At 35.9% G+C, this 13,578-nt stretch overlaps 1 protein-coding gene across 3 annotated transcripts; it reads left to right on the top strand.

Annotated features, from left to right (window-relative positions):
- The first annotated feature begins 7,119 nt into the window (after nucleotides 1-7,119).
- Nucleotides 7,120-12,846, top strand: LOC121795649. 3 transcript variants are annotated; one of them, XM_042194195.1, is made up of 10 exons: nucleotides 7,120-7,639; nucleotides 9,400-9,585; nucleotides 9,888-9,980; nucleotides 10,073-10,255; nucleotides 10,333-10,435; nucleotides 10,523-10,708; nucleotides 10,929-11,216; nucleotides 11,295-11,830; nucleotides 11,909-12,288; nucleotides 12,381-12,846. In XM_042194195.1, the coding sequence occupies exons 1-10, from the start codon at nucleotides 7,415-7,417 to the stop codon at nucleotides 12,442-12,444; spliced, it is 2,244 nt and encodes a 747-aa protein (XP_042050129.1). In that variant the 5' UTR covers nucleotides 7,120-7,414; the 3' UTR covers nucleotides 12,445-12,846. The 3 variants fall into 3 exon arrangements, with proteins under 3 accessions (XP_042050129.1, XP_042050128.1, XP_042050130.1); XM_042194194.1 differs by having other exon boundaries at nucleotides 10,929-11,830; XM_042194196.1 differs by lacking the exon at nucleotides 7,120-7,639 and adding an exon at nucleotides 7,649-7,868 and having other exon boundaries at nucleotides 10,929-11,830.
- Nucleotides 12,847-13,578: the final 732 nt, after the last annotated feature.

Genomic DNA, 13,578 nt, shown 5'->3' with positions numbered 1-13,578 from the left:
TTTTACTTTATCCATTTTTTTTCTTTTGTAGAGTCGTATTTGATGTTTTTATGGAAAATGAAAAAGGTGTAAAAGTAGAGATAAACTCAATGGATTTTATACAAATCTCTAATCTTACGTCACTTTCTAATAGTAGAGGAAGCGATTAATTTTATTTTTAAGTTAAATTGAAAAAATACTAAAGCAACTTCTGCTCATGTATAGTTATCAGTTGGGCTAGGTTCACTCAGTCCAGTATGACTTAGGCCCAATTCAATTATGAAAGGAACTGGGCTTGTGTTAGGTTCACTGACTGAAGTAGACTTCAATTGGATAGTTTTTCAAATCCTATACTATAATTATTTATTTTCTAGTTTTGACATAATTTTATATATTTATTCTATTATATTAGTTTCTATTTTTAAAATTTCTCCTTATATTTTGGGTAAATATACACCCTATTAAATTATTACATCCATATTTTATTATCAAATTAATATTTATTGGTCCACCAAAAAAGTCCTACAACGACATAAATTTTAATGTAAAATTAATTAAGTATGAGAGAAAAATATATAAAGTGAATAAATTAAGAGGAAAAAGAGAAAAATGTGAATAAAGTGGGAAAGATAAATATAAAAATTGAGAATAGTTTTCCACTTTTAGTATGAGACTAATCTTGATGGACGGATGAAAATGAAAGGATGAAACTATTTTTTTTAATAGATGAAGTATAGAAAAGTAAGACTCATAATTCACTGAATTTTTTATACCTATTTTCTTCTCATTTCTTAAAATCTAAGTTTAGCTTAAAAGGTGATTATAAATTATAGAAGAAGATTATTGTTTAAACATGTGCCAAATTTTGCTTATTCAATGGGCTTAGGTCCAATATGATTGATGTTCATTCGGCAATCATTATATCTCCATTTTGCTTACTCTCTACGTCCCTCTGTAGTAGAGACGTTTCTTTTCGACACTGAATTTAAGAAAAGTTGTGTTAGGTGAGTTAAGTAAATGAATAATAAAGTAGGAGAGGAAAAAAGTAGAGAGATAAAGAGATATTACAGTAAGAGAGAAGAAAAATTGTTGCTTTTTGCCAAAAAAAGGGAAACGACTCAACTAAAGTTGGACAACCCAAAATGGAATACGACTCAGCTACATAGGGACGGAGGGAGTTCTATATTTGAAATTCAAATTTGTAACGACATATAATCTGCAAATAAACAATACTATAAACTTTAGAAAAATAAAAAAGTATAATAAACTTAATTAGTAATATAACAAGTTTATTATTATTATTATATTAATAGGTAGAATGTAATATAGTATGGTAATTTGGTCTACATTTTTAAGAGAAGGTAGATTTAAAATTTACATAAGCTTCAAATGTTTTGTGCATATTAATTAAATATATCACCATAACGAAAAAGTACTTGGAATATTTCCTAATTCATTGCTATCCATACTGTTGAACCCATCACAATCCTAGAATAATTCCTTTCGTAATGAATCTAGATTTTTACTTTTGAGACTTATCACGACGTGATATGGTGGTTTTATAAAACATCGATTGATAGTTTGATATAAGAGTTATAGGTTGTATTATTATTTTTCACCAAATTGAAATAAAATTTTGTTCGATCTCGATTGATCATTTTAACTATCATCAAACAATAAAACTTAATCTAGAGAAAACAATAGCATATAAGTTGGTAGTTGGTTTGAACATAGCATTTTCTCATGGATTTGCAAGAATTTTTTTTAAAAAATTTGAATTAAAATTTTTTACTTGTTCTTTAAATATCGCGGTTTATGGCCTTTTTTATAGTACTAAATTAATCTAAGTATTTACTTTTTTTACCACACGAGTGTGCAACACGTAGCGTCTCAAGCACATGATGCTTACAATGAGTGTGTAACACAACGCCACAGTGGTGCATTGCATTGTGTTTTTACTAAGAGTTAAAATTTTAAAACAAGAGTTTATTGATCACAAGGTTTTTTTGATAAAAGGTAAAGACTCAAATTATAAAATGGTGAGCAAAGTTCTCAAAGCAGCAAACCTACCAAAACTCACTCAGTGCCAACAACAATAAGCAACCAAAAAACACTAATTTTGAATGCTTGAATTAGATTATTTATTTTAAAAAGACAAATATATGTGCTTCATTTCTTTCTTAAAAAATAATTCTGCCAATAAATGACTCATATTACTTTTTTATGATGTTCACTAAAAATAAAAACTCTTCATTTTAATATTAAAAATGGAGAGTTCAAATAAGTATCCAAAAAATAAAAACTATTTCATTTTTGATCTGTTTTCTAATATAGAAACTCTCCATTTTAATATTAGAAACTTCTTTCTCTATGACTAATACACTTTTTATTTCTGTTTCTCTTACTTTGCCAATAACAATAAGCAACCAAAAAACACTAATTTTGAATGCTTGAATTAGATTATTTATTTTAAAAAGACAAATATATGTGCTTCATTTCTTTCTTAAAAAATAATTCTGCCAATAAATGACTCATATTACTTTTTTATGATGTTCACTAAAAATAAAAACTCTTCATTTTAATATTAAAAATGGAGAGTTCAAATAAGTTTCCAAAAAACTAAAAACTATTTCATTTTTTATCTGTAACTCTCCATTTTAATATTAGAAACTTCTTTCTCTATGACTAATACACTTTTTATTTCTGTTTCTCTTACTTTACTAATTTTACATTAAAACCCGTACCGTTTCTAAAGTTCCTATTTTTAGAAAACAGAGAGAGAATTAAATATCTTGTTTCATTTTAAATTTTTTAATAAATAGATTTAACATTTCTTAAAATTCATGTTAAGTTAAATTGTGGCATTTAAATCCATACTAGAGGAGTAGTGATCATTAAAGGTAGTTTTTTTAATTATTACTCCCTCCATCCATGAAAATGAAATATTTGATTTGACACGGGTTTTAATTTATAATTGGTTAAGTAAGAGAGATGGGTAAATGATAGTGTAAATAGTGTTAGTGGAGAATGAGTTCCACATTGTTAGTAGTGTTGTGTAATAGAATAAGTTATAAATAAAATGATATGTAGGGGTAAAGTATGTTTAACCATTTCAAAATTGAATGTTCATACTTTTCAGAGACAAACTAATTATAATAAAATAGTTCATACTTTTTTAGAACGAAAGGAATATTAAAGTAGGTTATGCATAATAGTACTCCTATTGCACAATCTTGATTTTATTACGTACTAATGTGAAATCTTAAATTAGTACCGCATTTACATGTTGTGATATTTACTAAGCACTTTCTCCATCCAAGAATTAAACTCTATTTTGACTAGGTATTAATAAATGCTAAGAAAAGTGAGTGAAAAAAATTAGAAGAAATAAACCTCATTTTTATATATTTATTTTATAATAAAATATGAATATAATGATTTAGTGCAACATGTGCTTTATTATTTTATGGATTATCTAAAATGACAAAATGTGAATATAGACTAATTATAATGACAAAATGGGGTGGTATAAATATTAAACCAAATATCATTTCTAGTTTTAAACAATGATAAAATAAAAAATTACAAAGTTTAAAAAGAGAAATAAAGAAGAAAGAGAAAATATAAATAAAAGGTAAGAAGAAAAAAAGTAAATCAGTCAAAACAATTATTTGTCTTTTATCTTTATTTAGGACTATTGTTATTCTCATTATTATAATTAGGACTATTGTTATTCTCATTTATAGTATTATAAATAGGACTATTGTTATTCTGATTATTCAATCAATGAAATCATAATTATTTGTCTTTTATCTTTATTTAGTTTTCCATTTAGAATTTCCGATTGTTGACAGAGTACGGTTTCTCTACAACTTTCTTTATCTTTTTCACTTGATAAGGGTTTTTCCCTTATCAACTGGTGCTTTCATTAAGAGCTCACCATCATGACTTCCAACGATGAAATCTATCTATCTTACTTATGTGACTAGATATTGGTTGTCTGCAATAGAATACACAAGAAGCTGGACAAGTATGACGAGTGTCTCTCGTCGAATACAACTCCGGTGATTTCCTACCACAAACAACCTTCTTGGCATGTTGCAACTGATGTCGTGCAGCCGCGACCTCCACCAGACCCGCCTAACGGACAGCCGTGGAACTACGTCCAGCCCGGTCCCGACCTATGGTCTCATGTCGGCGTATGATCCTGAGCTTTACCGCCACCAGTTCAACCCCTCCCGCAGCCCCGCAGCCGCCCTACACCTATGGCGGGCCTAACGATCACGGAATTTTCTCTTGGATTCAAGTTATATGGAAGAGATAACTGAACCGGATGGATCAGGTAGCAAATGTCGTTTCCACTTGATCAAGTTGATCTCGCTATCGCACGTCACCAATGTAATTTATAAACTCCCAATTTTGCACTACTTTAACAGTAAAGCGTCAAGTTCGGGGTCGATCCCACAAAGAAGCTAGTGTATCAAGTGTGTGAGTAGTGAACAAGGGGTTGGCTGCTGCCACGCTTTAACTTAGGAGTTTTTAACTACTGATTTTTACTCTAGAGTCACTAACTTGATCAAGGAAATTTTAACTACTGGGTCAAGTGAATTTTAACACCATGATGAAAACTAAAACAACTTTGATTAAAACTAAAACTCAGAACAGTACATCGTGAAATTTAAACTAAGCTAACACTTCAGAAATACGAAAGCAAGTAAAACCGGGGAGATCCTCGGCGGGAAACTTAAGAATACGCCGACAGATATCAAGTATTCTGCAACGCTCCTTCGATCGCCTTTTCTAACTAAGCGTTACTTTATCTAAGCTATCTAGAGAACTGAACTAGACTTGAGAGCTAAACAAAACTAAACTAAAGACGGAAACTAAAGGATCTGATCTCCTTTGCGTGGTGGCACATTCTCTATTTATAGGCTTGGCATGACTTCCAGCTGGATAACGATCTTGGCAGGGAATATTCGCTCATGCTGAGAGTGAGCGACTCATTGATTGCTACGTGCTTTCCTTCTAGAATGACGACGCTTTTCTGTTACAGATTCGTGACTCAGCTCCGTCCTTGCGTCTCATATATCAGCACGTGTCCCCTTCTAGAACGTTGTCCTTGATAATAGAATGTTGCACACCATCCAGCTCATAACCTCATGTGTCCTTCTTCTGGAAGCCAGCGGTCCCCTCCTTGATGCTTGATTACTCCCCTTGATCGACTCCCCTGCTTTCTGGCTTTTTCGCCTATTGTACTTGCTTGATCAGTCTGGCCTTGTTGCCTTGGTCAAGTGGCATTTCTGCACATTTAACACTTGTTTTGCGCGATAAAACCGATCAAGTAGCGTACATTTTACCCCCACCCGATGCATGAAATGAGCCTTATCAACCTACACGAATTCGTACGTGCTGCTATGAAGTCCTTATGTCGGACCTCATAATCTACTGTTGCCTCCATACAAGCCAGACAGAGACCAATTGCACCACGGCCACCAGCCCATCCCCTATCAACAGCCACCGCTGACAGCAGCCGCCGCCGCAAACCTACCCCACCAAAAGTACCAGCCCGTTCGACAGCAGCGCTGCACCAGGAAGCCTCCACTCGGCTGGCCACAACCACCCCCGCAACACTCACCGTCCTGCTGGTGTCCACCGACAGCCACGCCGCTGCCTACTGCTGTTGTCCCGATCTCAACCCCTGCCAATGGGTTTGTTTTAAAAAAAAAAAATTAACTCCTATATAAGGGAGGAAATTACAAATAAACTCCTATACTATAGATAGGAGGGAATTACAACTGATGTCAAGAGGGCACGAACTTGTCATCTCATGCAATAATGGGTTTGTTGAAATCCAACATTTGCCGCGTCCGCCGCAACATGCCCAATTTCAGATTTTCGCTGAACCTATCTCCGATTCCAGTGACATAGAGATGCCGATCATGGAAGAGGTTCGGACAGAAGAATTACCTCCGATTGAGGTGATAGACGAGGAGGATGGCTCCATTGAGGATGGATTTGATTATTCCACCGAGAAGATTCTTGATTCTTCTGCTGGTTTTTGTGAAGTTGAAAAGGCTGAGAAGGAGACGAAACCCAGTCAGGATCACAAGCGCGAGGAGGTACAAGTTCAAGGGCAGTTTGAGTGGTCGATGCAACTGAATGCTTTTCCAATCAATGTTCTTCAAGCTAAGGTTGATTTGGTTAATTCCATGAGGTACAACGCGTCAATAGAATTATTGAGTGATTCATCACATGTTAAGAATGTTGCAAATATGAATCATCGATTAACATCACTCGATACCACTGCCCGGTTGATTCCTTCGCAAAATGACACTCTATGCTTGAGCATTCATGGACGCATTCACAAGATTTTAGAACTGAATTATCATGTCCATAAGGGTCATCCCTTTGTGATTTTTGATGGAGATGATGCAGGGAGACGCTCAACTATGTTTGACCCAAGAGGATTCCTCGACGCTCATCGTTGCTTTATGGTTCCCACCTTGAGGACAAGATGGATTTCAACCGTGGGGGAGTTGATACGATTATATCTTCGGAAATATCTCTCATATCTCTATTATTATATTATCATATCTTTTTCATATCGTTATTATCTTGTTCACCAAGTTAGGTTATTCATAGGAGTATTATAAATAGGACAATTGTCATTCTCATTATTCAATCAATGAAATTATAATGATTTGTCTTTTATCTTTATTTAGTTTTCTGTTTAGAATTTCCGATTGTCGACAGAGCACGGTTTCTCTGCGATTTTCTTTATTTTTTACTTGATAAGGGAAAAACCCTTATCAGAGTATAATAATTTTAAAAACTCAAAAGAATAGCATAAATATTAATTTATAGTATGAAAATGAAGTTAAATAAGGCAAAATGAATTTATAAGTGATTGCAGTAGGTTGAAAAGTTGGAACCATCAAACTAGGGTTTGTAAAAGTAAATTACCTCAAATTTAATCATAATCATGGTTAAAACAATAGAGGAAAAAATTAAGAGCAGTGGTAAATAATCATGAAAAATTAATGTAATTGGTTTGGAAATGATCTGCAGTGTAATATTTATTCCATTTGCTTTTTGCTTTGTATAAATGCACAAAATCCAAAACCAAATTCCTACAGATTTTTTTCACTGCTGTTTATTGTTTTTTCAAACACTCCTTGCCATTTTTAAAACTCTGCGGAAAACTCCCAATCAGTTTCTGGGCATCTTTTTTTCCCTCTCTAGTCCAAACCCTTTTTCCCATTCGCTCAGTGAGTGGGAAAGGGAGCATCTGTTTGTGCTATTAATTTGTATTTTTTTCTTGTTTTTTTTTTCATGATCGAGTGGTGTTTATGTTGTGATATGTGTGAATTGGGTTCGAATTATTGGATGTGTATGAATTGTTGAAGTGTAAAGATTAAGATTTTATTGAGATTAAATGGGTGATCTGCCGGTTGGCGGCGGAGTGGTGGATATGGTTTCACATTCAACGCCATTCGCTGAGCCGAACCGGTTGGAGATTGGGGCAGAAAATTGGGCAGTGGCTGAGAGAGCCGCGGCTGAGATAATTGAAAAGGCACAACCCACTCCTGTATCAGAGGAGAGAAGAAGAGAGGTGGTTGATTATATTCAGAGATTATTCAGGGATTGTGTTGGCGCTGAGGTGAAATATTAAGTTTTTCATCTTCCTTTTCTTTGAATGATTATGTTTGTTTGCACACATTTTATGCCTATGTTTTGCCACTGGTTTTGACTAATCTATATGCTGTGTTATGATGCACATGGTGATTGTCTGATGAGGATTCTTGCATCTAAAGATGTTAGGCACTCAATATATGCTATGTTTACTGACATATGGCGATTAATCGATGACAAATCTTGTGTTTAGAATGGTAGGTTGGCGCCTCTCAATATATGCTTTATTTTCGACTTATGGCGATTGCTCGATGGGAAATCTTGTGTTTAGATTTTAGGGTGGTGGCTTAACAGCTCTCTGTATATGCTATGTCATTGGCTCATGGTGTTTGCTCGATGGCAAATCTTACGTTTAGAAAAGGCTCTCTCTATGTATGCTATGTTATCGACATATGGTGATATAGAATGGTAGGAGAGCTGAAATCTTGCATTTGGTGATGGCAGGTAGCCGCACTCTTATTGATGTGCTATAGGCTTTGTGTGTCTGTGTGATGCGTAGCATGGATCAACGGTGATTTCACCATGCATTCTGTGATGTTCTAATTTGGTTTGCATGCATGGATATAATATGATTTGAATTGTGTACGGGGATAGCATTTATGGCAAATGTAGGTGCGATCGTTCCGGTTTTTTTCTCTTGCGTATTTAATGCTGTGCAATGCGTATATATCTGAAAGGAAGTTGGGGATTTGAGATAGAAGGGGTTTTTTTGGAGGTTATAATTAGGAAGTAGTTGTTTGCTGTCTTCGACATAGAAAAGATTTATCGAATTGGTCCACGTGTCGTGATTTTGATATGGGAGACTTGTTGTGTTTAGGGCTTAGGGATAATTGGTGAAATATGCACTGATATGATTTGATATGTTTTTCCCTTGTTTAGTTGCTATAAAGGATATTCTAAATTAACACAACTTTGTCGTTATATGCATTTATCGATAAACCTTTTAATTAAGGCTAAAAATAATATGTATACGGGGGAAAGTTGACGATGTGCGACAAATAGTTTTTTTCTTGACACGTGTTTGATATCTAGGAAAGTTCTCTATTTATTGTATCCAACATAAAATGGATTTATCAAATTGGTCAACACATCTTTCATTTTGATATGGGAGCTGGGAGACTTGTTGTGTTTAGACATAATTGGCAAAAGATGTAATTAGTATGATTTGATAGTTTTTTCTGTTGTTTAGTTGCTTTAAGGCTATTCTAAATCCATATAACTTTGTTGTTACATGCATTTATAGACAAAGCTATTGTCTTTTATATACATATATGATAACACATTACTAATTACTTATATGAATATCGAAAATCTATATTCCGCCCTTTCTCAATATATTGCTCCTATGTTGGAATTTATGTTCGTTATAAGTTTACTTTAGACATGTGTTAGCATATATGAGGAATGCATTGTCACAAAATAACAATAATAACCATTTAATAACTTTGCTAATACCATTTAAAATATCTGATACTTATAACCTTATGGAGTCGTGGGGACTCGGACACTCCTGCCTCATCCTTTGCATCATAAACTATTGCTGTTCAATGCTGTTCAATGCTGTTTAAACATATGGTTCATGCTAAAGTTATAACGAGCCTAAGGAGTATAATATTTGTAGAAAATGGAATGGGTTCATTGAGAGGAATTCCTACCAAATAGTCTTTCTTTTTTTGCCCCAAACTCTTATATATTTATTTGTTGGATAAAATTTTGGACTTTTTGCAGGTCTTCCCATATGGATCCGTGCCACTAAAAACTTATCTTCCGGACGGAGACATTGATTTAACCGCGTTTGGGGGCGCACATGTCGAAGATACTTTGGCAGATAAAATGAGATCTGTATTAAAAGAAGAAGAAGAAAATACAGATGCTGAGTTCGTAGTAAAGGATGTCCAACTCATCCGCGCTGAGGTATGCTTACTTTTTTATGAGTAAAGATGCTTAATTAGATAATAAATACTGTCTATTTCATAATAAGAAGATTCTGGTTGCACCATCTTGTTCCATGGCTGATTGATGTTTCAGAGAAGTCATGAAACCCTTCTTGTGAAAAACCTCTAAAATCTAGTTAATCTATAATGAGTTATATTTTCATGTGTTCTTTGTCTTGCTGATAAGTTTGGATATTAATTCAAAAGTGCCTGCTTAAATCACTTGAAATTTATGGAAGTTTGTGAAGTCTGGCTTGATGAAGCAGCTTTCTTATGTGGCAGGTTAAGCTTGTGAAATGTATTGTTCAGGATATTGTTGTGGACATATCGGTTAATCAAATTGGGGGCCTTTGTACTTTATGCTTCCTCGAGCAGGTAAATTATGTGTATTGACTTATTTTATTCCTTGATCAGAAATTTTGATAACTGCCTCACAACAGCTATGATGCGATTTCTTTCCTTTTCAGGTTGATCGTCTGATTGGTCGAGACCATCTGTTCAAGCGCAGTATTATCTTGATCAAGGCATGGTGCTACTATGAAAGTCGTATTCTTGGTTCTCATCATGGGTTGATTTCTACCTATGCCTTGGAGACGCTCGTGCTGTACATTTTCCATCTGTATCACTCGGCACTAGAGGGACCTTTAGCCGTGAGTCCTCCTAAGTACAATCCATTTCTTTGTTTTCCCTTGACTTAATAAACCTAACCAGCCACATTCTACTTCAGGTTCTATACAAGTTTCTGGACTGTTTCAGCAAATTTGACTGGGATACCTATTGTGTTAGCTTAAATGGCGTAGTCCGCCTTTCTTCACTGCCAGATTTTGTTGGTGAGCAATTTTTTTATTAATTGGAATCACATAGTTGCATTATCGGATGGCTGAAATTTAACTTATTCTTGTGTTCTCTGTTTGCAGTTGAGATCCCAGAAGATAGTGACAAGGATTTATTGTTGAGCAATGATTTCCTGAATGATTGTATCCGCATGTTTTCAGTTCCTTCTAGAGTTGGTGACAAAACTCCACTTGGGTTTCCGAAGAAGCATCTTAATATAGTTGATCCACTGAAAGATTTGAATAATCTTGGGCGTAGTGTCAGCAAAGGTATGCATCGTTTATTACTGAATTTGGATAGAATTCTACCCTTTTGAGTAGTCTATAATATACATACATCCGTGTACTGTTTTAATGTATAAACATCGACTGCATGAGTTGTATCTGGATATGAAATCAGTTCGTATGTTATGCTATTATCACATAGGTGGATGTCAGTTATGTAGAATTTGACGTCTCTTTTTTTTGTAAAAATCTGTATTTTGTAAAGGGAACTTGTACCGGATACGCAGTGCCTTCTCCTATGCAGCTAGAAAACTTGCAAGGATACTACTACAGCCTCAAGATTCCATTGCTAACGAGCTTAAAAAGTTCTTCGCAAACACCATTGCAAGGCATGGAGGTGGACAAAGGCCTGATATTCAGGATTTCGACAAATTGCTAATAAGCAACAGAGCTGTATCTGTTGTTCCCTATCCAGGGTTTTGTAGAACTGATAATTTTGACGAATACATAGATGCGTATACCGTATCAACTGCAGGTTGGCAGTCTAGTTCAGGTAAAATGTCCGAAGATTTACCTCAGGGGATTCAAAGGACATTAGACACTGATTTGGGTTCTCAAACTCCAAGTGCAGAAGAGAGTGTCAATGGAATCAAAGATTCAGATAAGTTGGATATTGGAAAGAATGCTTCTTTATCAGCCTTGTCAGGAACCGGTGATGGAGGACTTTCTACTGTTGGCAGTCGTGAAGAAAACATGTCAGTTGACAATTGCAACACAGTGTTTTCAACTGAGTTGAGGGATTCTAATCATGTGGTAACGGACCACTGTCGCGCAAGTATGAGTGGATTGGCCGAATCATTAAACTCAATGGATCTTACGGGGGATTATGATTGTTGCATTCGACATTTGCAATATGGTCGATGGTGCTATGAATATGGCTTAGGTATGCATTCTTTGCCCGTGATTCCCTTGCCAAGTCCTACCTACCCGTGGGAAGGTCACCTCCCTGTATTACATTATAAGCAGAACAGTTTCTCCCATCATCACGGCGGATTTCATCAAAGTCCGGCTATCTATGGCATGCAACCCGTACTTTTTCCAGCTGTCCCATTTCCATGGGAGGATGTGCCAAAACACCGTGGGACGGGAACATATTTGCCATATATGGTAGGTTGATCTATTATTTTTGCAAAATATGATCTTTGCGTATATAATTATTTGCCTTTTACTTTGTGACTTTTGTAGAATATGTCGCCTCGTGGTAATAGATTTCCGGTTCTGAAAGAAGGGATCCAGGCACCGTCAGGATCCACAAGTCATCACAACTGGCGAAATATGAGTTTTCCGGAGCCAAATATGCTAGACAGAAGCAGCCACGAGCTCTCACAGCCCGTTGACAAAGCTGTAGCTGGTGGTGCTAGCTCGTCCGACAGCTACCCTCTTCATCAGTACGAGCATCCTAATGCAAATGGCTCGCTCATATACCGGGAGGTCACTGAAGTTGAGCTGGTTGGACATCCAGCCGGGTCAGAAAACAGTTGGCTACAAAGAACAGTCTCTTCGTCTCCTAGAACTCTGTCTGGGGTGCACAAGACGCAAACTGCACCAAGCAGCGAGCAGGATCGGTAAAAATTCAGTCCCAACTCATGTTTGGTTGACGATGATATTGCTTACTCGTCTTGCATTTAAGCGATTTCTGCTGCTTCGTTGCTTGTAGGATTGCGTTGAGGTCTTCATACCGACTCAAGGATGAAGACGACTTCCCTCCGTTGTCCAACTGACAGCGGTAACATTTATATTGTTGTTTGTTATCACATGATGTGCAAGCTCTTGGATTTTCTTCCCAAACCAGTGTGCCCGAGGTGGCTTGCGCCTCTGTGGTGTCGACTCCCGAATGTCGTGTTTAAGGCCTTGTGAAACTGTTGTAACTTTATAGCATTGTGTTTCATATTTAGTGCCTGCCTGCCAGCATAATTTGGCAACATAGGTTCAACCTAAAGGTTTTTGCACAAAACAATTCAAATCTTGATCCTCAACTTTTTTCTTCTTTATTTTACATCATATATATTGTGTAGTTTAGTCATATCACCATTGCTGCTGAAGATGTCAAATGAATTGTAATAGCCGAAAATGTTGAAGTTTTATTCTTTTATTTATTGGATGATTTGTGATTTTGTGTTTAATATATGGTGTGGAAAATCTTAATTGTTTTATTTTTGTTGTGGATGTGAGATAATTTATCTAGGCAATTAAAATTGGGTTAATTAATAAATCATGGATTAAAATTCTAATTAACTAAATCTTTCTCTCTCCCTCTTCTTTTTTTTTCGAAAACCCCTCCCCCTCTCCCACTAATTCCTCAACCTCCCCCTCACTCCCTCATAACCGATCCCCCCCCCTTTTCATTCTTTTTCTCTCTCGGTTCTCTCTCAAGCTCTCTTCTCTCTCGCGTCGTGCACAACACCGGTAAGCCCCTCTCTCCTTCTCTCTCGCGGTCCTCTTCCCTCTCACTCCCTCTCACTGAATTCTTGGTTTCGTCAAGGTATATCTCTCGTACCGAATTGAAATCGGAGTAGGGAAGCTTTGGTCTACGTTCGAACTATCCGGGAAAGGTAACCCAAACCCTAACCCTTGTTAAATTCGAAATTCATGCATGTAGTACGTTTTGGAGGGGTTAGATGCTGAATAAGTTGTGGGATTATGTGTTTGTGTGAAGCATGTTTTTGATGGTAACTGACAGTGGGTTCCGACCCCTTTTTGACTGAGCAAACGATCTCCTTTTGGTACGAAATTTTAACTGTATGAACTTGGATGTGTCTTCGGTGTGGCGTGTAAATTTCAGCTGCATTGGATGTCGTATGATTTTATTATGATTTTTGCAAGTAAACTGCACAGATTCACGAATTGTATGTTTT

Source organism: Salvia splendens, chromosome 3, assembly GCF_004379255.2.
Source record: "Salvia splendens isolate huo1 chromosome 3, SspV2, whole genome shotgun sequence".
Lineage (NCBI taxonomy): Eukaryota > Viridiplantae > Streptophyta > Magnoliopsida > Lamiales > Lamiaceae > Salvia > Salvia splendens.
This window is presented reverse-complemented; position numbering and strand designations above follow the sequence as displayed.

Excerpts from the sequence above, each read along its gene's own strand:
- LOC121795649 (XM_042194194.1), top strand. The coding sequence starts at position 7,415 with ATGGGTGATCTGCCGGTTGGCGGCGGAGTGGTGGATATGGTTTCACAT. Across the intron at positions 9,586-9,887 it reads TCCAACTCATCCGCGCTGAG|GTTAAGCTTGTGAAATGTAT; the intron begins GTATGCTTACTT and ends CTTATGTGGCAG. Across the intron at positions 11,831-11,908 it reads GAACATATTTGCCATATATG|AATATGTCGCCTCGTGGTAA; the intron begins GTAGGTTGATCT and ends TGACTTTTGTAG.